The sequence below is a fragment of the Acanthochromis polyacanthus genome, chromosome 1 (assembly GCF_021347895.1).
Source record: "Acanthochromis polyacanthus isolate Apoly-LR-REF ecotype Palm Island chromosome 1, KAUST_Apoly_ChrSc, whole genome shotgun sequence".
In the NCBI taxonomy this organism is placed as follows: Eukaryota; Metazoa; Chordata; class Actinopteri; family Pomacentridae; genus Acanthochromis; species Acanthochromis polyacanthus.
Window position 1 is genome coordinate 64484912 of NC_067113.1, and position 27230 is coordinate 64512141.

At 40.2% G+C, this 27230-nt stretch overlaps 1 protein-coding gene across 1 annotated transcript; it reads right to left on the reverse strand.

Moving 5' to 3' along the window:
* On the reverse strand, window positions 1-26991 carry ttll12 (tubulin tyrosine ligase-like family, member 12). The gene is made up of 14 exons (XM_051954098.1): window positions 26362-26991; window positions 17381-17559; window positions 15274-15472; window positions 14037-14196; window positions 13270-13403; window positions 11062-11138; window positions 8933-9049; window positions 6073-6267; window positions 5753-5864; window positions 4861-5012; window positions 4510-4591; window positions 4231-4299; window positions 3927-4065; window positions 1-413 (listed from the first exon to the last, which is right to left on the reverse strand). Exons 1-14 carry the CDS (start codon window positions 26500-26502, stop codon window positions 262-264), a joined length of 1908 nt encoding a protein of 635 aa, XP_051810058.1. The 5' UTR covers window positions 26503-26991; the 3' UTR covers window positions 1-261.
* Between the last annotated feature and the right edge of the window lie 239 nt (window positions 26992-27230).

The following is a 27230-nucleotide window of genomic DNA, read 5'->3' on the forward strand; positions in this document are numbered from 1 at the left end:
TTAGTTTGTCCAACAGTGTTTTTATTGTTGCTCATTTGTACAGCAGTGTTTTGGCTGAATCATTCGCAGTTTTAAAAACAACCCAATAGATGACAAGCGGCATAATCATTCTACAACAGAGAGTAGATGGCAAAATGACAAAGAAACAGATAATTTATTGAAGTACTGATCAAAAAGGGAAGTGAAAGTCTCTTGATAAAGTGATGCTGGGTTTACTGAATTTCACTTCGGGGATGAATAAAGTGATTCTATTCTATTCTATCATACGATCTGTGTGACCGGGCAGTCCTCGGGCTGATCCAGGAACAGTGTCTGAAACATGTGGTTGTAGAAGGAGGGGTGGTAGAGGCAGGCCCGGGCGCAGTCCGGACTGAAGTTCAACTCCAGGATCTGAGGCTGCATGACCCGCTCACCTGATAGGACCAGAACATTCAGAAATCAGAGAAACACATGCTGCTTGGGGAGTTTACACTGAACATAAACAAGGGTTTTAAAAAAGTGGTGTTCTCAGTTTCTTCAACAATTCAACTGAACAAGTGACAAAACTGAAAATATGGTGTTTTAATAATGTTTAATCCTGTGTAAATCTGTGTAAATACAACCCATAAATAACTTATAAAAAATACCTCCACTGGGATAAAAGGACTGTCTGGAACACATAGAGAGACGTGAGCTGTAGGTTTGAGTTTTGAATTTAGATTTTTGACGACCCGACAAGCCAAATGCAGACGTCAGCTGAATTTAAAGTTAAAATTGAGAAAATGGTAACAGGGACTGGATGCTGTCAGCACAAGAGCTTAGTGGGAGGATGGAGACACAGTGATGAGGTGGATCAGAGATAATGGCAAGGAGTAGAAGGTGTACGACGAGGACAGAAGAAAAGAGAGGGTTTGGAAATGCCTGCTGACTCTTTTTTTTTAACCTGTCATGATTAGATCAGACACTCCCAGATATGAATACATTCAAACATAATGTTAGCAGAGATGTTCTGATTGGTCTTTTAAAAGAATGGTTTGTGGGTTCACAGGAGAATAGAGGAAGGTTCAGGAGGAGTTTCCAGCGTTGTTTGGTCCGTTACAATCTCCAGATTGTGCTCTTGTTTGTTCTTACAACCTCTGTGTTGCATAAACATTGTTCACAGACTTTTGAAGCTGTTTGAAGACTTTTTCTTGAAAACCTCTGAAGACACCAACAGAAGTTTTTAACTACATGTTTGACAAAGACTCCTGATCTTCAATGTCAAGAGTGTGTAAAGCAGTAATCAAAGCAAAGGGTGGCTATTTTGAAGAATCTAAAATATAAAACATGTTTTGACTTATTTCACACTTTTTGTTTGCTACATAATTCCAGATGTGTTCATTCATAGTTTTGATGCCTTCAGTGAGAATCTAAATAGCCATGAAAATAAAGAAAAAACATTAAATGAGAAGGTGTGTCCAAACTTTTGACTGGTAGTGTACATTTAAGTGTACACTGCGTTCCAAATTATTATGCAAGTGGCATTTTTGTGGATATTTTAAAAACTAAGTTAACAGTCATCTTCAAATTTTTTAAGAAGTCAGATAGTGAATAAATTTCTTCATATGTGTGGTTAATATTATGCTTTTCAATGTGTTGTAGGTTTTATTTTTCAATTAACGCAAAATCTGCGGATAAGACTGTGCCAGATTATTATGCAAGTTGGTGATTAGAGCATATAATTTATGAAAAATAAAATGTAGGCACCTTTTAATCATTTTATTGATTGAAAACAATAACATTTTCTACAATTCTATTCAAGCTTAAACAAAAACAACAGTTCCTTTACAATTGTATACAAAAATAAAACTTTTACTGCCTTTGAAATGTTTCAAATATAAAGTGCTTCTCTAATGTCCAGCATAACCACCCTTCCTTTCAATGAGGGTCAGAAGTCGCTGGTCAGCCGATTTAGTTAGGTTTTTAATGACTTCTCTGCTGACACTGTGTGCTGCACCTTGTATGGTTTTCCAAAGCTGGTATTTTGAGCTCTATTGCTTGCCCTCACTGTAAATCATTTTCTTTATTGTTGACCACAAGTTCAGACCTGCCAACCTTGGTGAAATATTTTGAGTACTACTTAATCTCACGCACGCACGCGCAAACACGCACGCGCAAACACGCACGCACACACATATACTATGTTTTTCTATCATTGTGGGGACTTACCATTGACTCCCATTCATATCTAACCCCTAACCCTTACCCTAACCAAACCCCTCACCTAACCAAAACAATGCCTAACCCTAAAGAAACGTTTTTGCACTTTTACTTTTTTCAGTAACAACAACATGGCCAAGAAAACACTGTTTAAACTTGTGGGGTCTGAAAGATGTCCCCACAAGTGACATAGTTTTCGGTTTTCCTACAGTTGTGAGGACATTTGGTCCCCACAATGTAGCAAATGCTAACACACACACACACACACACACACACACACACACACACACACACACACACACACACACACACACACACACACACACACACACACACACACACACACACACACACACACACACACACACACACACACACACACACACACACGTTTGTACTTCTATCTTAATGAGGACATCCATAGGCGTAATGCATTTCCTAGAGCCTTACCCTAACCTTAACCATCACAACTGATTGCCTAAACTTAATCCTTACCCTAACCCTAACCAAACCTCAATTCATACCTGTTCTCTAAAAACAAGTCTTCACCCTCAAACATGGCTGTTTCAAAGTGAGGACCGGCCAAAATGTCCTCACTTTGTAAAAATGTCCTCACTTTGATAGTTAAATGCAGAAAATGGTACTCACCACGTACCAAGTACAAGAACACACACACACGTCGACAGGAAAAAAAACTCTCGGTGCTTATTTCCCCGATATGACATCGTATTTTCAACATGAAAGTAACGTTATTAACAGTATATATTTGCCAAAAGACACACAAGTACACTCACGCGTGCACGCACACACACAGAGACACACACCATTTTACTGTTTTAACCGCCAGCTGCTGCGGGTGGGGGCACGGGGAACGGGGAGATAGGCGGAGGGAGGCAGAGGACAGGAGAGAGTGGGCCAACAAGGGTTCAGCAGACTCGTTATTCTCCGCTACTCTATGATGATTGGTTGAAATTGCACCACTGCACTGCTGTATCGTGTTGTCAGGCATGAGTATTGCACGTCCACATTTCTAACAGCACTCACAGATGTCTGCAGCTTTTTGAGTAGTTTAATGAGGCGGAGCGTACCAGCGTATTTTGATGTCAAATTGCGTACCTGCTACGCAAAATGCCTACAGGTTGGCAGGTCTGCAAGTTCTCAATCGGGTTGAGATCGGGGGAACAGGCAGGCCAGTTCATGAGGCGATCGTCTTTAAAGCCCTGACATGCCAACCAGTCTTGGGAGTAATGTGAGGCATGTGAGGCATGTGAAGGTGCATTGTCATGCATGAACACAAGAGTCTTCTTCACTTTAGTTGATAGTTTTTTCCACCACATAATGAAATTTGTCTTCAGGAAAGCGCAGTACCCCTCAGAATTCAATTTTACACCATCATGAACCCGGAAAGGACCAACAAGTTCATCATCAACAACGGCAGCCCAGAACATAACACCTCCACCACCTTGTCGACGTCGCAGTCGAGTTGGAGCTGCATGGCCACTTGAAATCCAACCAGATGCCCAACCATCTGGTCCATCTAAGGTTGCCCAGCACTCATCAGTGAATATGACTTTGGAGAAGTCAGCTTTCATGTATTGCATTTTAACTACAAGGGTTTTGTTAAAGCACAAGGCCTTAAATAAATCACACTAAAACTCTGTTTTTTTTTCTGAACAGCAGCCTTCTAGATTTTGAAGAAAAGATCACTTGCATAATAATTTGGCACGCAGTGTAGAATGAATGCTCACCATTTTGCGCTGTACTCCACTTCAGCATGAGGTCTACGGCGTAGATCGCTCGGGATGATGGGTAACTGCAAATACCATAGGGAGCCGGTCGAGATGAGGCTGCTTGGAAGAGCTCCTTGAAAGCTTTGAACAAGTCCGCCTGAGGAAAAAAAAATGATGACAATGAAGATAAGAAGGCAAGTATATTAGACCAGAAATATATTCCTAAAAAACATCATCCATGATTCACTGTCTGGATGCAGCTCAGGCCACACTGCAAAACAGAAAAGTTCCTGCAGCTGAAAAAGATTTATTTTCCACTTACTTCCACCTCTTTCCAAGGATACTGCGGGTACTGCTTCTCAAACATGGGGATGAACTCATCATAGTGCACCTAGAAACAGAAATTTAAACACTTACTGCTTGACTAAAAACAGTTAAGAACAACAGAACTAAAAAGCCACAGTGTGGCTGTGAATGAGAGTTACCAAGCTAACTCCAGATGATGATTGGTAGTACAGGACTGATTTTACAAATATAGTAAATAAATAAATAAACATAGTACAGGGATAAGTTAAATATCAAAAGAACAGTATAAAAGTACCTGCTTAAGCTCCACTCCCTCTGCATAGTTCATGACAGTGAAGTGCTTCTGATAATCATCAAAATGGTCCAAGGAGAAAGGTCTGAATAGAAGAAACAAAGATCTGACTCAGGCACAAGAAAGGGTTCTCTCTGAAAAATGATAAAATACTTCAATATTACTGTCAGTAACAGAGTGAAACCAGTCTCATGCTGTGTTTGCCGTCAAAAACATCTGTACTGTTGAGGAACGACATGTTGCTCACTTAACTTTGGTCTTAAACGTAATATTAACTTCACATAAAATCTCAGTATATTCTGTATAGAAGGAGAGGCTATGAGGGATTTTTTAACACTTGTATTTGTTTCTTACCTGTTTGCAAAGCGCAACCAGAACACATTATAGGCAAAGAGACGCAGAGGCTGGACAGAACGCAGCATCAGCATGTAGCGAATGTCAAACTTCACCATTCCCACTTCCTCTCTGTTGAACAGAACTGGATCTTCAAGATACTTACACACCACCTGGAACACAAAGATACACAAATGTAGGCAATGCATCTCTGAGATTCATAAACCTGATACATCCTTTAAGTTGATATAGAGTCAGTCTTATATTTTTCAGGTCAGATACTTCATTATGCTCCAACCAAACTCCACAGATCTTTCCGACTTTTGAACTGGAGTTGGGTTCGATCGTGTGTCCGGGTGACAAAAGAAGCAGAGTTTAACATCTTTCTATTTTTTTTAACTCTTCAGACAACCATTTCTGTCAGGTTTACATTTAGCATTAACCCTGAAGCCTTAAAATAGGTGTAACCTCAGCTGTTGCATCCAAAGCTTAGAGGTGCTTCGATTCATACAATAATAATCAGTGTACAAGGTAACATTGACTTTTGTCTTCAAATGAGACTCCCCTCAGTGAGCAGGTTTCAAAAGTCGTCTGTTTGAGCCACTGTGCTACTCTAGAGATCAGGTCTACTCTCACCGTAGACCTGATCTGTGTGAAGAGGCCTGTGACTGGCTGAAGTCTTCCAGACTAGATCTTCTAAAGCTTAAAACATCTGCTCCATCTAACAGTATCCAAGAAACAGCAGAGCTAAACAATTTTGAGTGAGGATAAAAGAGTTCTACATTTAAGCATACCAACTAAAAAGCTTGACTTGGAGCCCTAAAAGGCAGTAAGAGGTGCATTTTTTATGCTTTATTAATATTAGCACAGACATGGTCTCAGGCAAGCTGCTTGTACATGTGTGTGCTGGTACCTTTGGTGTACTCTCCCTCTGTCTGATTATGTAGTCCAGATTGTTGGTGATGTGTGTGTCCAGACTACGAGTCAAGTTCCAGGGCTTACAGATCCACTGGTTATCTTCTCCCCTGAAACATACAGAGATATCTTTAATGTACCCTCAAGGCCAGAGCTTTATCACTCCAGCCTCAGTCACAAACTCTGGACTTTTCATACAATACCAGTTCACATAATCTGGTTTAGTGCCAGATTATGTATATGATCAAAAGCAACACTTTTGGTGATAGTAAAGTATGATCTGCCATACGATAAATTCATTGAAAACATGAGCCCAACCTCTGTTGTCTCAGCTGATAATTCCTGATGAACTGTGGCAGCTCTGTCTGCAGGTTGAAGGTCTCTGGTAGCCAGTCAGGGGCTGGACCACCTTTCACTCTGCGAGCCACTGCAGCCAGACAATCCTTCACTGTGACGATGCTCTCACAGGGAAACTGGTTGAGCATGACATGAGGCCGCTCCTCACTCAGTTTCCTGCAAAAGAACAAGCGGTTTCTTTACTTTTCTGAAGGTTAAAATAGATTTTCTTTCAACAATGACGGATGATGGCTTCATTGAAAATGTGGCTAAATTGTTTTTGAAACAGACCTCTAAGTTGCCCATTTGAGTTTGACATTACCTGATGAATGCTGACATGACAGAAGAATCTGAACCACTCCCCAAGATCAACAGAGAGAACCTTTGGATTCAGAGCTAATGTGTGTGCAAATGGGCAAAAGACTGGAGTGTGTACACAGTCTGATGATCAAAAGACATCTGCAGAAGAAGCTTTAGCTGAGTTTGGTACAGAGGAACCAGCTCTCATTGATAAGTGGGAATAAAATACCTGCACTACATGAAAACCTGGGTGAGGGAAGGTTGGAAAAACTGTGCTTCAATATACTGTGGGATTACTCAGATGCAGAAGTGTCCACTCTAAGAGAGGCTGCAGTACTGTAGTAACTGTTGAATCCTCACTGTGGGGCCCACTGGAAAATTAGCTATATGTAAATAATGTCTAAATATAAAACAAGCTGACTGATAAACACATACCGTATTTTCTGCACCATAAGGCGCATCGGATTGTAAGGCGCAGTCTTGATTATGGGGTTTATTTCTGTACTTAAGCCACATATAAGGCGCACCGTATTATTAGGCGCATGCTAAAACAAGGAACCGGAAGCAAAACAGTGAGTTTGGTTGAACCTTATTCTACTACGTATTTAAAAATATACTCACATTATTTTTTGATCAATCTTTTGTCACACATCCATCAAAGTCCTCATCTTCAGTATCTGAATTGAACAGCTAGGTAATTTCGACATCAAACATGTCGGGTTCCCTCTCGTCATTGTCGGCGTCAGTCTCGTTGCCGGGTGGCTGTTCAGCAACGATGCCGGCTTTCGCGAAAGCTCGGACAATAGTCAGTACTGTATGTAGCTTTAGGTAATGTTCTCTAATAAGTTTATCGCTGCCAGCATGTGTAGTGTACGTATCACGTCCCTATCTCGGCGGGAAATGGTCCGACAGTCAGATTTTGGAACTCAGTGCACACATAAGATACACCGGGTTAAAAGGCGCACCGTCGATTTTTGAGAAAATTAAAGGCTTTTAAAGGGGAACTTGTTTTTTTTTTTTCAACCTGGGGTCTGTTTCCATATGTAATTTCATACATGTGAGTGATGGAGAAATGAATTTTCGACATAGCTCCAGTATTTAGCCAGGCAGGCAGCTTAGCAGCTCGGCTAGCGAAAAGTGTGGGGCAGCTGGCCCCCCCGCGTCAAAGTCCACCCTAACGTGCTTTTGCCCCACATTGACCGGCTCAGATAGTCTCTCGTGCGATTTCGAAACGAGATTTGCTTTCTACCGTCCTGAGATTTGGATACAGACCACAACAAAGAGCAATCGCCAGGTAATGTGGAGGTTTTCGTTCACTTCTCATCTCTAGTATGTTGTGGGACACTCATTGAGACTATCTGAGCCGGTCAGTGTGGGGCAAAAAGCACGTTAGGGCGGACTTTCACGGGGGGGGGGGGGGGGGGGGGGGCAGCTGCCCCATACTTTTCGCTAGCCGAGCTGCTAGCTGAGCTGCTAAGCTGCCTGCCTGGCTAAATACTGGAGCTATGTTGAAAATTCATTTCTCCATCACTCACATGTAAGAAATTACATATGGAAACAGACCCCAGGTTGAAAAAAACCAAAGTTCCCCTTTAAGTGTGCCTTATAGTGCAGAAAATATGGTACATTCTCAGGAAGCCCTGCAGTGAAGTGATTCAAGAAATGTTCTCTGATGAGGCTTGATAATGATAACGCTGATGCAACATTTGTTTATTAGTTATTGATGATCAGAAATCACGGCAACATAGAACGTGTCCATTTAATATAGACGTACCCACAAACAAAATGACCTTGAACTGAGCACAGGAGTGTGTTATGCATGTGTACGTTATGTACGGATACTGAATCACGGAAGGTTTTGGAAGCTGAGACTGAACCAGCAGTTTAAGGTTCTTTTTGGTCGATGAAACACCATCAAAAACTGGAAGCAGCATCTGTGGAGATTTTTGGACTGATCCTCTATTCAATCACACCTCATCGAATACAAGAAGGTCATGAATAGAATTATCAGAATAGATAAAAATAGGGAAAGATTTATTTAACTGTGTATTGATTGTTACATTCTGATATTTTTAACTTCTCTGTTTATTGCTGTTAGCTTCCGCAACTATTAAAGAAACCACATTATCTACATTGATTATCTGTTTGTTGTCTGAAGTTTCCTTTAAGTGTTAACAGCCTCTCCATAGATGCTGGTTGGTCTAGACGCTTTAAAATACACATTTCCTAGCAGTAAAAGGATGTTTGCCACTTAATATGTGGCTTCTACAGATGTTATAAATAGAACAGAGCTTTGAGTCAAAGTGTTTTCATTCAGTAAACTTGGTGTTTTTCAGTTTGGATGTAAGTGGGGACGGCTTTAGGAAGAAGACATTTAGTGCCTGGATGAATCTGCTTTGCCTCGGTCTCTATTCCATCATTACAATCCTGCTCTGGTTCAAGCTCAGGCAAGCTAATCTCTCCACTTTAACAAGAGGGTTGAACAGGACCCCTGTACTCGTGTCTGTGTAACACTGCGCTGTACGTTAGATTAGCAGCTCACCTGTAGTCTTTGATGTGATTATATCCCCAGATGATATCGGCCTCCTCCTCTTCCTCTGTCAGCTGGAAACGAGGGTGTGTCAGGTTGTTTGTTACTTGAGACATTTCAGAGTAAACCCTGGAAACAAAAGCACAGAACAATGGAAAGATGTGGAAAGTTCTGTAATGTTAAGGAAGAGAAGAACATCAAAAAATAACAGACTGATAAATGATTGAACCAAAACACCCGACAACAAATCTGCTTTTGGGTAAACTTTGGATCAATTAAGTGAAAAATGATGTTGCTACAAAAACAAGAAATCCATACACTGCAAAAACTCAAAATCTTACCAAGTCTATTTGTCTTATTTTTTGTCAAAATGTTTCATCCCACTTCATTGAAGATAAATTCACTTAACAAGTGACATTTCAGCAAGATGGAGAGACTAATTTTAAGAAAATGCATCTTAAATATCTTGTAAAGTCACACAATCTTGGAATTATCTTGTTTTGAGTCGAATTTTACAAGAAAACTCAAAATAAGGTTAACCCTCCTGTCCTACAGGTCAAATTGACCCGTTTTAAAGTTTGAAAATGTGGAAAGAAATCTATTTTCACAGTGAAACTTCTGATGTCCACATTTTCAATATTTTTGGGAAATCTTTGAACATTTTTTGATGTCAAAAAAGAAATGTTCATAAAAATGTTACTTAAGAACATTCACACAAAAAATTAACTTTTTTTGTGGATGTTCTTGAAGAAAATATTAGAAGTTTTATTGATATATATGCAATCACTTCTGATATTTTTAGGATTTTTTTGAAAGATTTTTACTCATTTTTTAAAATAGTTACAAGAATTTTCTTGCCATATTTGGGGGATTTTTTTATTAAATAAAACTTTTAAGGGAAACTTAAGAAATTATTGGAATTTTCTTCATGAAGGTTTTGCAAATTTTCAAAAAAATTGGGGAATATTTTTTGCTGCCTGTAAATGAAGACAACAGGAGGGTTGATACATCTCAAATTAGGAGGTTACATGAAAGCGAAAACCTATTTTTGAGTGAAAAACTGCTTTTTTTAGTGGATGTGGACTTATTTTAAGACACCTAAGCTTTATAATCCTGGTAAAATATAGCTTAAAATAAGTTTTCCCAGCTAAATGTAAGATCTCAATGTTCTAAATATCACATCTTATTTCAAGAAATCTTACCAAGCCATTTTTTACTTGTTCTATTGGCAGACTTTTTCACTTATTTCAAGGTAAAAGTTCCTTGAAATAAGTTTTTTCCTTGTTTTGAGAGGGGCATTTTTTCAAACGTAAGAGGCATCAACTGTGTTATTAAAAGTATTATCAAGTATATTTGTTTGGAATTTGTTGCTTTCGTGAAACTTCATCATATTGTTCTGGTGCTTTGCCAGTTTTGCGTATTGGGATGTCATTAGTTTTGCAGCACTGAAGTCAAAGTACTGAGCAGATAACAGTTCGGATCGACTGTCACTGCAGCTCCTAGAGCCATTAAAGCAGTGCAGCTAAACTGTTGGATCCTCCTACTGAAGCAGCCCTCAGACTGACTCATCAGACGCTGGTTCGACTACATCAGCCTGCAGCTATAGTTCACCTGTTAGAAATCTGGCTGTGACTTGAGATTCCAGCAGAACTTTGCTCACTAAGGAGCACTGTGATGGTAGGAAACATGGCATCAGAGCAAAGTGAAAGTGTCTGACTAGAGCTGACGTCATCTGCAGGACATCTGTAAAATCTGTGAATGATTTTAGACTGATTCGTTGTGCAGCTACATCTCACAGAATTCAAAGAGGTCATGAACTGAACTGTTAGAATAAACAAGAAAGACATAGAGTGATCTGTCCGGTAATTAATTGTACTTTTGAATCAATCTGTTAGTTTATACAAACATCAAATAAAGTACAGTGTTTTTGTATGAATGAATAAACAGTGTGTCTCTATTCCACTACCAGTAAGAAGTTTGGACTCACCTTCTCATTTAATGTTTTTCTTTATTTTCATGACTATTAACATTGTAGATTCTCACTGAAGGCATCAAACCGTGAAGGAACACATCTGGACATTGTTTGACATCCCTGGTCTGGAGTCTCAAAACAACATTTTCTTTGCAGGTGAGAGACTTACTTGAGGATTTTATCGTTGGGAACAGTGAAGGCTTGGACTTCTACAGGAAGCTGCTCCTTGTTTTCCCTTGTGATGGTCTGGAGAGATGGACACACAAACCCAACAGCATCTTTGGTTAGTGAGGCTTTGTGTAGTCTAATCTAAACACAATCATGCAACCTGCTGGTGTAATTTAGCTTAATTATATTATAGTGTCCACAGTGAATTCATATGCTCCAGTAATTATTAATTATTAGGATTTGTCCAATACAAACAAAAGGAACAGAAATCTTAAAGCTTGTTTACTGCTGCTTGTCTGGAACAGAGACGCCGGAGTAACATTAGGTTCCTGGGTTCTATGCTATGGAGGCAACTTGGGGAAAAAAACTCAGTATCAGTGTCTGTGGTCATGAACCAGCCTTGATTTGCTGGATTTTGCTGGAACTACAGTAAATCTAATAAAACTGCCTGCCTCCATGTCTTTACTTTTGAAATAAATGAAGCTTGTTCTTAGAAAACAATTGTTTTTAAAAAGAGTGGAAGTGTGGAAGTCCTGAAAATTCACTGGTCTGTCTGAATAGTTAAGCAGTAAAACAGGGTTTTAAATATCAAATGTCTCATAGGTTAAAATGCAACACAGAGCTGATGAATAGTTCAGAAAAACTGACCAACACACAGTTTAAAAAAAATAAAAAAATAAAAAATAAATATATATATATATATATATATATATATACATACACACGCTAATACATATTTAAATATATGTCACAGTAGAGATGGCAATTCAGTAGAATTGGCAATTCTCCTAGTAAAATTGGCAATTCTCCTAGTAGAGATGCCAATCGCAATCTCCCCTAGGAGAGATACCAATTGCAATCTCTACTAGGAGAATTGCCAATTCTACTGAATTGGTTAAGGTTAGGGTTAGGGTTAGCAATCGCGATCTTTACTAGGAGAATTGCCAATTCTCCTAGTAGAGATTGCGATTGGCATCTCTCCTAGGGGAGATTGCGATTGGCATCTCTACTAGGAGAATTGCCAATTCTACTGAATTGCCATCTCTACTGTGACATATATACATATATATATTTAAACTGTATGTTGGTCTGTTTTTCTAAACTATTCATCAGCTCTGTGTTGCATTTTAACCTATGAGACATTTGATATTTAAAACCCTGCATGTACATATATATATATATATATATATATATCCACAGATGTAACCTAAAATGACTTTTCGCTATATATATATATATATGCATAAGTTATCCATTTATAGCCAAAGTTGAGAAGTAGAAGAAGACAAATTGAGGTGGAAAGTGAAAGCTGTGAAAGGCAGCAGACATTTATTACTGTCAGTTGTCTAGACTCACCACAACTAGATGCCCCCCCAGCCTTACAGTCAGTAAAAATGTATTCAGTTTTTATGTGGGTGAGAAATTTCATTCAGCTCAAACTGATGATCTTGTGCGTGTCTATGTATATCCTGTCCCATCACTGCCTGCTGCTTCCAGTGAATGAGCAGCAGCCACTCATTCCAGCAGGTTTATTTACTTTACAGAGCTGCTTCTGCAGCTCCAAAACGTCTCATCTACAAACAAAGCAAGATTGAACACAAGAGTTTTCATGCACTCCTAACATGGCAAGATCACAACTATAGAAAAATCCTTAGTGGTAGCACATTGTACAGCTTTTGTTAGCTTTTGGTGGAATGCCCAGAGCTCTGTGTAAACTGTAACACTGATATGAGACGTTCACAGATTTTTTGGGGTGTTTTGAGCCTTTATTGTGGCAGAGTTGAGAAGAGACAGGAAAAAAGACTGGCTCACTGGAAAAATTCCTGAACCTCCAAATGGATAGTCAGTGTTTGAGAGGGATCTACTTATCAGATTCATTCCTGAGTAACAATCGTACAAGAACAGCTTTAAAACACAATCATGTTTTAAAGCTGTTTCTAGAAACTCAACAGAGTTTGTTTCTGTTCATCTTAATCTCTAAATCTTACAGACCTCAGACACCTAGCCCACTCATTGTTACCTTTTCCATTAACATCAGTAGTGAACCTCTCCTGGACACCCGTCAGTTTATGACACTGACTTTGCAGGTAGGTTCCTGCACTGGTTCCTAGGCAGGTTCCTACACTCCACTGTACATGTTCTTGAGACCTTTCTGTTTTGTAGCTTAATGCACTCGGCATGGTTTGGTTGTGAAAGTGTAAATCCTCACCTCATAGTAAGAGTCTGGAGGCTCAGCGGTGCTGCTGCTGACACCTTCTAGATCGGCAGGTATCCATGGTAACAGACGGCATCGCCTCACCAGTGGGTTGGTCTCTCCATACGTATAATCACGAGTTACCTCATCTGTGGAGGGAATAAGTGGAAAAGCTTTCCAGCTGAGTGTAATTGCTGATAAATAAATAAAATTCAATAGTCAATAGTGACCGACTTCTTCAGTGTATTGATTCCTACTGATGACATCAACACCTTTTGTCATTATCAAATGGTTTGGGACTACTTTCAACAGTGGATTAATTCACATTTAGCGACAGACTGACTCTAGATAATCTACAAAGAACATGTCACCCAGGCGTGGCTCACAGAAGGTCAGTCAAAGTAAATATTTCAGTACTTTTGTGTTTTCATTTTGGTGATTATAGCTCATGAGAATCTGAAATCTCTGAATTTTGAATTATTTGAATATTTGCCATTTATATTCACTATATGATGAATGATAAAAAAGGATTTATAATACAGTCATTTCTGAAAGCTACAGTCATTTGTACACTCCTGTATCACATATTACTGCATCACTGCAGTGAGGCATGGAGATCAGCCTGTGGCACGGCTGAGGTTCTACTGAAGCTCAGGTTGCTGTGACAGTGGCCTTCAGCTCATCTGTGTTTTTGGGTCAGGTGTTTCTCATCACCTTCTTGACAACACCTCATATGGGGTATTACGGGGTTGTCTAATGTTTGGATGTGTGTCTGCTCTCACCTCCTTCCTGCAGGTCCTGCAGAGGCCACAGCACAGTGTAGGGCAGCTGGCCCTGGATGTAGAAGAAGGGAGCCATGCTGCAGCTGGGCTGGTGAGAGTGCTGCACCTGAGAGCCAAACTCATCCATAATGTACCACACCGGAACTTTCTCCTCAGCTGACTGCACATGAAAACACAACAGGAGAGTTACTCAGAGCAGAACAGGGAGACTACTCATACTCTGTTGTCAACTGACAATGTGTTTTATTCTCTTTTTAGCCTTTTTGAATTACATTTACTTTACACCAATCAAACCACCAAAGAGAAGAATGGAGTGAGAGACCTGCAGCAAAGCAGGAATCAAACACAGCTATAGGACAGACTATAGTCCCTGTTTATTGGTCGCTCTCTCAGCCAGCTGAGCTATCTCGGACCTGATCTGTGGACATTAGTATTTACAAGGTGAGGCAACGATGTCAGATGTACAAAACTGGGGCGTTCTTGTCCATTTAAATGCAACATAGTAAAAATGGTTATCAAAAAATCTCCAGATAAACAACATAATCACACATCATTCCATTTTGTGTATATATTTCACATTTCAAACATATTTATTCTTATTGTATATTAGACAGAAATAACAAACACAATGGGACTTAAAATTACTTTGATGATCTGAAACATTTATGTGTGGCAAATATGCAAAAAAAAGATTTCTGTAGGGGGGCAAATATTTTTTGCAAAGCACTGTACATACACTACTGTTCAAAAGTTTAGTGTCACTGAGACAATTCCATGTTCCCCATGAAAACTCACACTTTTATTCATGTGCTAACATAACTGCACAATGGTTTTCTAATCATCAATGAGCCTTTCAACACCATTAGCTAACACAATGTAGCATTAGAACACAGGAGTGATGGTTGCTGGAAATGTTCCTCTGTACTCCTATGGAGATATTCCATTAAAAATCAGCTGTTTCCAGCTACAATAGTCATTTACCACATTAACAATATCTACACTGGATTTATCATTCATTTAATGTTATCTTCATTTAAAAAATGCTATGCTTTCAAAAATAAGCACATTTCTAAGTGACCCCAACTTGTGAACAGTACTGTATATGTGTAAATCCTCCAACCTATGAAGAAGTTGAGGAACATTTTTGAAATCTTCTCTAAAATTTAGCTGAAAACTCTAGGCTGTATTGTACACATCTATATTATGACAAGCAGGTGGCTGGTGTTTTCTAACGTACCCCCTGAGAGAGGTGGTAAGTCTGGTTGTACTTCCACATGCGCTCCATCACCAGCTCTACTGTGTCTGGGTCGGGAGCCTCGCCATGGAAGTCCACCCCCATGAGGGAAGTCATTCTGGGCAGCAGGCCAGGGATTTCCTCCAGCTGCTGCCGGGCGTGGTCCACCCGGTATGTCCAGGCATGATCCACCAGGAAAACACTGAAGGAACAATGAGGAAAGTTCATTTTAAAAACTCAAGATGAAGATCGGGTTTTTGTTCAGTTTAGAAAATTTAGACTTTGGAAAAAAACATGCCCATTTCAACTGACACGAACTGCAGAAAACATCAAACAAGAGGATTATGTATGATCCCAAAGCATAGCTATGATCACTTACCTTAATTAGCTTAACCTCCCTCACAAACCAAATTAGTCAGCACATTGAACACTAGAGATGTCGCGATTGAGTTTTTTTTTTGCCTCTGAGTCATTTAATATTTATATTGTAGTCATTCCAACGTATATGCTTGAAAACTAAATATCTCTGCAGCACATTCAGAAAAAATACAACTGCGTTCCAAGCAGTTCCTTTCTGATATATAAGGGGTAGCAAATGTTGCTGTAAAGCTCCAGTCGTAGGTGATGGCTTCCTTCATTCTAGAAAATGCCGGTAATGAGTTCAAACTAACCACATATCCATAAAAACTAAATTTTTCACCTTCATTTTGTATTTAGAGTCGACTTCTCTTGGCATGTGAAAACTGCAGATTTTGCATTTTTGCAAAATAACACACTGAGAGTTTATCATCAACATCATGTCGGCCATTATGTGATCAAACTGAATGCATGCAATAAATTACTCATTTTCATTTTTAGGTTTTAAGGAAAATTTGCCACTTGATAGACCATAAACAATAATAAGTGACCAAATGACCACTCACAAACCCCAGAATTCTACATGTACTGCATTGCTTGCGTTGTTGTAAGTCACACAAGGCTGTTTAACCAGCAGTTTCTAAACATTAAGGTAATGCCACAAGCGTGCTGCTATTATATTTCTGTATCCACACAGATCTCACAACATCATACTAGCTTTGCAGTCTGACTGACACTGACATTGACAGACAAAAATAAGTAGCAGCTTCGAGTATTTAACATCAAATCTGTACTTTTAATTACTTTTTTTTTTTCAAAAAGTGAATTGTACTTCATTTCATTCATTCTTGGACACTTTACAAATTGAGCAAAAATCAAGATTCAATTCATAATCCATCCAAACTTTTAACTTTTTTTTTTTTTTTTTTACAAAAAGCAGGTTGCAAAATGATTCAACCTCCGATAAGCAATGCTAGGTAAATACAGATTATTACAGTACAATTTCAATGCCACACACGTGTATGTAAACATTTTGAGGTGAATTCAACAGTAACACATGCTAAACATTCAGTAATATTCATGTCTATAAAATGGGTTCACTTTGTGTAGTACTACCCAGAGGCCTCTTGCAAGCAACATGGTTCAGACCACAGAGATGTCCCTTCTGCTTTTTGTAAAAAAGTTGAAACTTTGGATGGATTATGAATTAAATCTTGTTTTTTGCTTTGGTATTTTATTTCAATAAACTAACTGTTCACCTCTTATATGATTTAGTAATCGACTACAGCTGTAATGTTGCTCATTTTACCAGAATGTCAAAAATGGCAGAAGGGTTGAATAACTTTGCATGTAACCGTAAAGGCCCGAATTACTGAAAACCATGTCAGATCTAAATTTTTAATAATTTATTATTTCACTTGCAGGTTTCTTGTGGCTATAAATGACATGGACAAGTGATAAAAGACAGTGAAACATTGTGTTAGAGATCATTGCCACAACTTGTAACTGAACAGAGGGCTGCTGCATCAGCTGTGCTCAGTTTAAAGTTTATTGGAACGCTCTGCAACATGGTAGAATTTACCAGGACCATCTGGAGTTGCACAGGAGCAGGCCTTTCTAAAAATTTGTGACAATTTTACAATTATTTTATGAATAATTTTGAATGTGGCATTTTATGTAAAAACAAACAAAGAAAAACAGTACAGACACTGAGCCCAGCTTTCCATCAGTGTTGGAGCTGTGGCCCCCTCACCTGGTGGGCTCTGAGGCTTGCAGCCCACTATCTCTGGTCACCACCACCTTGCAGCTGGTCACAGCTCCAGGATTGTCCTTCTTCTTTTCCTCATTCTCTCCACTGTCCTTCTCCTCCTCCTCCTCGTCATCTTCTTGTGGGAACTGCATTATTCCAAAAACTTCCCCAGCATCATAAATCTACAACAGGTACAGAAATGCACACCAGTTTTCAAGTTCCATTACCAGACTCCATTGAAGAATTGTCAATTTAAAGTTTGCCTGCTTGTCACCTTCAGCACACATCATTTCAGAAGGTGCTGCAATGCCTTGAGTATCCTGTCATATACAGTCTTCAACTCGGCATTCATCAAATACCTCTAGGGGCACTTGCTTTAACCCTTAAATGCATAAGTGGGTCAAAAATGACCTGATGAGGTGGTTTTCTTTCAATATCTTTGCAATGAAAAGCTTTTATCATTTCATATTCCAGCTATTCCTCAAAAACATGTTCTTGATGTCATTCCATTTAAATTTTTATGTTACCTTTTATAATTTTAAAAAACTGTAATATTTGTATTATTACCCCAAGCTATTTATCACTGATAATATAGAGAGGTGATGCACAAACCTGGAGGAAAACGGTGGAAAAATGTCTACAAAAAGGATGTTGACATTCTTCTGTTGCTGTTCTGTGGAATATTCTTCATTTACAATTTAAAAAATGTAGAAAATGTGTTACAAAGCAAAAAATTAACACATTTAAAACATTTTTGTGTGGAAAAAGTATACAAAAAATACTACAAAGTATTATTCTTATTCAAAGTGACAAAAGTGGTATAAAAACACACTGATTCTTATATGGGATATTTTTAACCAACATACAGAAGACTGTAGGATCCAATCACTGGAGCATCTAAGGGTTAATAACATTATACATTCCCTGAAACACTCAGTTGGCTTACCAAACAGGACAGGTAAAACTACAAGATTTGTATCCAAAGTAGTTTAAATCAATCCACTGGACTTTAAGAAAGTTCCTTGAAGACGTTTCACCTCTAATCCAAGAGGCTTCTTCAGTTCTGGTGGTGGTGGGTGTTGCCTCAGCTTTTAAACCTCTGAGAGGTGTGTCCAGGGCTATTATTCCAACGACCAATACCAAAACTCATCTGACTTCTCAACGATGGTCGTTGTGAGTATCGGTGGGGGTCGTTGAAATGCACAGATGTCACTGAGCCCTAGTGTGCTAATGGTGGTCATTAGCATGAGTATGCTGAGTAGTTCTTTTGGGGAGTTTTGAAAGGACCTGATTGTAAATCGGCGAAAGATGATGTTGCTATTCATATAATTAGGGTCCAAGCACCGAGGGTGCCGAGGACAGGCGATGCAAGGGCACCGACTGTCCAAAGCACCAGCGGTGCCAAGGACCCTATTGAAACCCTAGGGTTTATTATTATTATTAGGATCCGAGCACCGAGGGTGCCGAGGACAGGCGGTGCAAGGGCACCGACTGTCCAAGGCACCAGCGGTGCCAAGGACCCTATTGAAACCCTAGGGTTTATTATTAGTTTTTTTTTTTTCTCCCGGAAAGTAAATTGACTTTTTGGCGGCCTTATCATACTCCAAAACGTATGAAATTTGGCATGCACATCAGGACTGGCGAAAAATTTGATATTTTATGGGAGTTGCGCATGCGCGTGACAAAATAGCTCTATAGCGCCACCTGCAAAATTGACAAAGTGGTCATTAGGCCAACTGCCACAATGTTTCATGTACAGCTACAATATTTGGTGGGCATATGCACCACATCAGGACACACCAAAAAGTCAATTACAGCCACGCCTTAAACCCAACAGGAAGTCGGCCATCTTGAATTTGCTGTAAATTTTTCAAACTTAATAGCTCCTCGGGAAATGAATTGCCTTTTTGGCGGCCTTATCATATCCCAAAACACGTGAAATTTGGCATGCACATCAGGACTGGCGAAAAATTTGATATTTTATGGGAGTTGCGCATGTGTGTGGCAAAATGGCTCTATAGCGCCACCTGCAAAATTAAAAAGTGGTCATTAGGCCAACTTCCACAATGTTTCATTTACAGCTACAATATTTGGTGGGCATATGCACCACATCAGGACACACCAAAAAGTCAATCACAGCCATGCCCTAAACCCAACAGGAAGTCAGCCATCTTGAATTTGCTGTAATTTGTCAAAATTAATTTCTCCCAGCAAATGAATTGCCTTTTTGGCGGCCTTATCATATTCCAAAACGTGTGAAATTTGGCGTGCACATCAGGACTGGCGAAAAATTTGACATTTTATGGGAGTTGCGCATGTGTGTGGCAAAATGGCTCTATAGCGCCACCTGCAAAATTGACAAAGTGGTCATTAGGCCAACTGCCACAATGTTTCATTTACAGCTACAATATTTGGTGCGCATATCCACCACATCAGGACACACCAAAAAGTCAATTACAGCCACGCCCTAAACCCAACAGGAAGTCGGCCATCTTGAATTTGCTGTAAATTTGTCAAAATTAATGGTTGATGCTAGAGGTACGGACCCATACCCGTAGCATCTGTACTAGAGGTACGGACGTGTTAAGGTCACTGAAGAGCTGGCGATGGTTAACTACTATTTGCTGCACATTACAGGCAGTTTATATGAATGACTCTGACTGCGAACATTGTATAATTTAACTAAAAATACACCGTCTCCTCTCACACTTTACGTAGACAAAGTAGTTTTTACGCTTTTAGACGCCGTGTCTAAATTGTTTGAAGTCCAGCTCCTATTAATTAGTTTACCGCGTTCAGTGGTGGAAGCGGCTGACGAACTCCATTGCAAATGTTCCCATTTAATTTCGGACGCTAATTTACAAGATAAAATTAAGGATGTCAAATATGAAACAAACACTCCTGAATGGTGAGGAGCAGCTCTTTAATTCGGCATGAATTAAAAAAACCCACAAACTCGATTTACTGTGATATTGTGAGATTTGTTTGTGGTTATGTAACTTAGCCATTCAACAGAGTCCGCTAACATTAAAGTGACTGACAGGGTCTGTGTTGACAGACGCAGAAAATACGTCAGGGTTTTGTTTAGGTTGTTAATATGTAATAGTCTGTCGCTACTTTTGAAGGTAAAAAAATACTTATAGTTTGCTGGCTGTTAGTTCCGCCATTCATTCCGCAGATTCACCTCGAATCACGGAAGCGCCTTCATCAGCGTCGCCGGCTCATTAATATTTATGTCCGTCAGATTACCAGCCAATCACGAAGCGCGTTCATTAGCCGGCTCATTAATATTTATGTACGGCTCATTAATATTTATGTTAAGGGAAAGTGCCGTATCCATAGGCCACAGGCTACGGGTCCGTATCTGTAGACACTACCAAAATTAATAGCTCCTCGGGGGTAAGTCTGAGAGAACTGAAATTTGGTCAGTATATGCACCAGACCTTCCTGATGAAAAGTTATCAAAAACTCGGCCAGAAGCCAAAAGGTGTGGCCATGGCAGCCCCTCAAAATACTGATCCTTCGCCATGAAACAGGAAGTGGTGTCTAATTCTTCTCAGCATGCTCCAATCTGCCTGAAACTTCACATGTATAATCACACTCCAATCCTGATCACATCTACAGGCCAACATACACTCTCAGTGGCAGCGCCACCTGTTGGATGGACAGTAAATGCTGTATAACTGGCCTCTACATGGTCAAATCAGCCTGAAACTTTACATGAGTGATCAGAGTCCAACCCTCATCACATCCACTGTTTGAAATACACTCTGACTTTCAGCGCCAGCTGGTGGTGGATGGGCAGGAAATGCTGTATAACCTGTCTGAACATGCTCCAATCTGGCTGAAATTTTACATGTATGATCAAACTCTGGTCCAGATGCGATTCAGAGGCCGACCAACACTCTCAGTCACAGCGCCACCTGGTGGACGTGCGTGGATTCGCCGACCAGCGTGGATGCGAGGACCCGTCCATCGCTGCTTGCAGCTTTATTTTTTTTTTTCTCCCATAAAATGAATTGGCTTTTTGGCGGCCTTATCATACCCCAAAACGCGTGAAATTTGGCATGCACATCAGGACTGGCGAAAAATTTGATATTTTATGGGAGTTGCGCATGCGCGTGGCAAAATGGCTCTACAGCGCCACCTGCAAAATTGAAAAAGTGGTCATTAGGCCAACTGCCACAATGTTTCATTTACAGCTACAATATTTGGTGGGCATATGCACCACATCAGGACACAACAAAAGTCAATTAAAGCCATGCCCTAAACCCAACAGGAAGTCGGTCATCTTGAATTTGCTGTAAATTTTTCAAACTTAATAGCTCCTAGGGGGTAAGTCTGAGAGAACTGAATTTTGGCCAGTACATGCACCAGACCTTCCTGATGAAAAGTTATCAAAAACTTGGCCAGAAGCCAAAAGGTGTGGCCATGGCGGCCATTCAAATTACTGATCCTTCGCCATGAAACAGGAAGTGATGTCTAATTGTTCTGAATATGCTCCAATCTGCCTGAAACTTTACATGTATGATGACAGTCCTGTCCTGATGTCATCCACATAGGGATATTCATTCACAGTCATAGCGCCACCTTGTGGTTTCAGGAAATAGACATCGTTTACACTTTCATGCCCTATTCTTACCCAGTTGATCATATTCACCTCAAATGCGTTGACAACAGCCTGGACACATTGATGATGCATCCCAGTGAAAATGGTGACTCGTCATCAAAGGGTGTGTCTGTGGTGGCCAAACGAATTTCGATGTTTCGCCATGAAAATGTAACGATTCATATCTCAGCTGAACAAGATCCTATCTGCCCCAAATTTCACATGATGGACACCAGGTCCAGTCTGAACACATCCACACTCATACATTCTGAAAAAGTCATAGCGCCACCTGTTGGTAACAGTAAGTTTAAGGCCTTATATTTTCAGGTGCAATGGCCCCAAACTTGGTGATATCATGCTGGAAATTGGTCAACCGAGTCTTCACCTCTTGACAATCCCACACTGTGAAGGCTGTGACATTTCATGCAACGCTGTTGTCGTGGCAACCAAATATCGCCATGCAAAACAAAGTGCTATTTGACAGGTTAGGAATACTCCAACGCTCACTAAAATTACCACACACATCACCGTCGACCCAAGGAACAACACCGTATGTATCTCGGCACTGCACATGCTATAGCGCCCCCTGCAGACTTTATAACAAACAGCCTCCCCAGCATGTTTCAACTACATGCATAAAATTTGGGAGGCCTATACAGCACACCAGGACGCACAAAAACGTCTCTTGGAGCCATGCCCTAAACCCAACAGGAAGTACACCATCTTGGATTAATTGTGAGATTTTTGATTATTTTTCACATTTTTGAGAGTGAATACCTCCAAGGGGATAATTCCAGGAGACCTGAAATTTTGTCAGTCCACACAGCAGGACTTGGTGATGAAAAGTTATCAAAAGTTCAACCAGAAGCCAAATGGTGTGGCCATGGCGACCATCAGAGTTTTGATGTTTTGCCATGAACCAACAGCTGCTGTATAACTATCCTCTGAATGCACCAATCTGCCTCAAACTTTACATGTGTAATCACACTGCAATCCTGATCAATTCCATAGGCCAACATACCCTTTCAGTCATGGCGCCACCTGTTGGATGGACAGGAAATGCTTTATAAGTAGCCTGTACATGTTCCAATCAGCCTTAAACTTTACATGACTGATCAGAGTCCAACCCTCATCACATCCACTGTTTGAAATACGTGGTTTCAATAGCTCTTTAAGTCTCCTTAGGCAGAGGGTTCAGTTACTTATTCCTCCCCCTTCTGTCATTGTTTGCATGCTATCCTCATTAAAATATGAAAACCTATAAATGTTTGGGTGGTTTTAGTTAAAGCAGACACTGTTTTTTCATCTGTGTGATTTTGACAAAGATCAGATCACATTTGATGGTGATTTTATGCAGAAATGTGAGAAATTCCAAAAGGTTCAGATACTTTTTCATACCACTGTACATAGGATCAGAATGTAAAGTAGATGCTCAGAGTTTGGTGGGCACGACCAATAAATTAGTGCTTTTGTGTTTGAGTGCCTTGTGCAGCAGCTTTATTATCCAGCCTGTTTGTGTGAGTGTCAGTTCATCCGAGTGTGAGAAGAATTGATGCAGTCAGTGCCTATACTGTAGCCACAACCAAACTCAGAGTTCATACAGTGCTACTTACTGGGTGTGTTTATTTTTATACAGTGTAGAATGTTATTCATATTTTTTATTCTATCCTACAGGGATCCTGAAACAGTCTCTCCCCCGGTCTGGAGAAACAGGTCTGGAAGGACCTGACGTGATCACCCCAGAGCTGGACGAAGAAGGAAAAGTAACCATTTCACACACAGTTTTGGTTAGATAATGTCTTTCAAAGGGATGTAGTATACCATTTGAAAGATTGATCATTATTAATAGGGTTGTACGGGGTCACAGTAATACCGTTTAATAACGTTATTAAAAAATGTTGATGGTATTAACAATGCTGTCGGTGTCGTCATGGTTTGGTGCGCCGTCACATACTGTAATGTTGCTGGCTACAGATGTCTGTCGTAGGCATGAGCACTGAGCAGTGTGTGGAGTCTGGATAGTCTCGATAGCAGATTGTCCTCAAATTTTTTCCAAGTATTAGCACTCAGTGACCTTTAGGTGTGGAGGCTGACATGACATTTGGCCGGAGTTCTCCTTTAAGTCTCAGGTCTAACAGAACACTTGTTTTTATTTTTATAGATGAAACTTGGCCCAAGAGTTTCCCTGAACAAGGAGAAATGGCAGAGGGTGCAGGAGGCAAAATCAAACTCCCAATTCTGCAAGTCGTTGGCAGTTTGCATTTGGGGCACAGAGGGAGAGAATTGATGCAGTGCCTATACTGGGGCCAAATCAAACGCGGTCAAAGACTCTGTCCCCAAGCGTCCCCTGACCCCAGAAAAAGTTGCTGTCATAAGAGGTAGGTACCTTACAACCCATTATACAACAGTTAGTTCCAACTGAGTAATTTAACTGGATGAGAGGCATTCTATGAGTGCTGATATACAGTACAACATCACTGGGACTTTTTACAGACCTATCACTCCAGTGTACAGTCATCCTATTAACTGTTAATTAGTATTACAGGGAACCCCGACACACAGCAGAGGGAATTACAATCACCGGCTCAAAATACATTATTTGAACTCATTTTATTGATTAAAAAACTGCATGCGGGGACCCGTGACCATAGTGTCATATTGTCTCGGCTTGCTGCGGCGCTGTGTACAGAAGCCTGTGAGGGCGCGCAGAGAAATGGAGGGAACATCTATAAAAATTGATTTTTAAAAATTATGAATGAATTGAGAATTGTAAAGGATAATAATCCCGACTCTTATATGAATGGATTTTTTTCATCCCACCCCTACCTCTTTTTTCTTTAAAATTGATTTCTCACAGCAGCTTTGTCGTAGTTTGCGAAGTCAAATACTTTGTCTTTGGTGACAGACTGCCTGAGGGACTGGTTTCAGAAGATGGGCTATTCAAAGGAGGCCATTGAACAGCAGCTGGCCCTAGTTAGATGAACCATATCAGAAAAGATTAGTGATATTAGGAAGAGGAGCCCTCAGACAGAGGTGAGTATTGTGTTCAAACTCTTGCTCTACTTTTTCGGCAGCAGTGGTTAGGGACTTCAGGTCCAAAGCTTTTTTTAGTGTATTCAGAATACACATTGCAGTCCCTTGCTTTGTACTCGAGAAATTGTAAATATTGAAAATCACACCACTCATTTAGTAGAGCTGTAACAGTTCACCTAACCTGTGGTTTGGTTCAAACCTCGGTTTTTGACTCATGGTTTAGTTCAAACCTCGGTTTTCAAAACTACTAAAGAAATGTTTTGAAACTTTTGAGACAAAATGTCTGGATTTTATTAAAGAAATGTTGCACTGCACTAAAGAACATGAACATTATATTTAAATGTAACACTTTTCATACCAGATCACAATGAAAAAAAAAAATTCTCTTAATCTGTTAAAGCAGCACTGCAGAGCATTTTACTTTGGTCCACTTTCGCGGCCACCAGTGGTCTTTCAGGTGCGTTGGAGAGGCCATTCTCTCTGTTACAGCACCAAGCTCCACAGAACAGACTTGGAAGAGAATATTTGAAGGTTCAAAAGTTCTGCAGTGTTGCTTTAGCTATCCAGGAATACAAAAAAAAGTGGATGGGAAAATAGGACCAGGGTGGATAAAACTACTTCCCATATAGTATTGAAATGTTCTTGAAATTCCTGTTTCTTGAATGACTTGAATGAGGCAGTGAATAAAATATTAACAATTTTTCTTTTTCTGTTTCTCTCTAGGGAAAGCAGTAAACTGCTGCTGTCGACGCCACATACTTCTTTGCCAAAGTTGTTGGTTGGTTTCAAAAATAAATAAAAATGACAAACTGCAATGAGTTGTTACACCCCATATGTCCTGTTCCCAATTCAGAGGGGAAAATATCCAAATACATACACAATTACACACATGCATAGATGTCTCTGGTGCCCAGTGTTAAGATATTTTTTGTTGCAGCAATAGGTTTCAGTAAGTTTTAGTTTTCAATGGGACCAGTTTTCTAATGGTTTTACATCCTAATGGGACTAGTACATTCCTAATGGTTTTACATCCTAATGGAACCGGTAGGTTCCTAATGGTTTCTTCTAATGGTGTTCCAATTCCCATTAGACTGGTAGAATCCTAATGGTTCCTACTGGTTTTTCCTAATTGTATTGTACTAGATTTTTCAGCAGGGATGTATCCGAATGCATCTAAACTACGTTAACATGCAGTATTCATGTACCGTGTTTAGTACTGGAATACATTTAATTACACTCTAAATCTGAGTTATTAGAACATGTGAGCTTCACACCCAGCAGGCTGTGTAACCCAGTGTTCAGACTGTGTCCAGACTGTGGATGGCAGCTGGAGGAGGCTCACCTCGTTGGTGATTTTGTGGTGAAGGCTCCTCCAGTAGGTCTGGGGGAGTCCTGAGGACTGCAGGGCTCCGGCGTGCAGCTCCACGAAGGCTCGGAACTCCTCATCCTCAACTCCGTTTAAAGTGACCGAGTTTGTTGTCATGACTGCAGAAGTCCGGCTCACGTGGAGGCGGCTTGGACAAACCCGGAAGAGGGAGTTGATAGCTGATGCAGAAGTGCATTGTGGGAGAGTTTTAAAGACATCGGCTGTGTCCGAAATGGCATACTAACGTACTACATACTACATACTCAATGAGTATATACTGTATACTACGTACTATAAGTATGATTAGAATGCCAACCGTTCACACTGTAGTATACTACTACGTTTCCCATAATGCATTTCAAACCTCCGACGACAAAAACCGGAAGTACGGCTATCAAATATCTCGGCTGAATGCCGGGCTGAATCCCAAACCGCCCCCTACACACGACCCCTCCGTTTGCGCGTGTCCGTCCCAAACTGCGTAGTGCGGAGGGGGAGTGGACTGTTCAGCCCTTAAATAGCGAGTCTGCATCGATGCTCACTCTGGACAACTTTTTCAGGAAGTGCAACGTCGAAATGGAGGAGGAAACAAACATATTGATGTGAGTTCCACATGCGTCCTTTAATTCTCCCACGCCTTTTTCACACTGACAGAACATCACAAAGAGTGGTGCAAAAAGATAAAACAAAAGAAATAAATCTTCTTCTCTGCTGACGTTTGATTTAATTGTGTACCCCCTGATACCTTAAAATTTGATCACAACTGACAGAATTCATTTATTCATTTATTGATTTGTTGGATTTGAAATTCCAGATAATAGGATTGGAAAACATGTGAGTGAAAA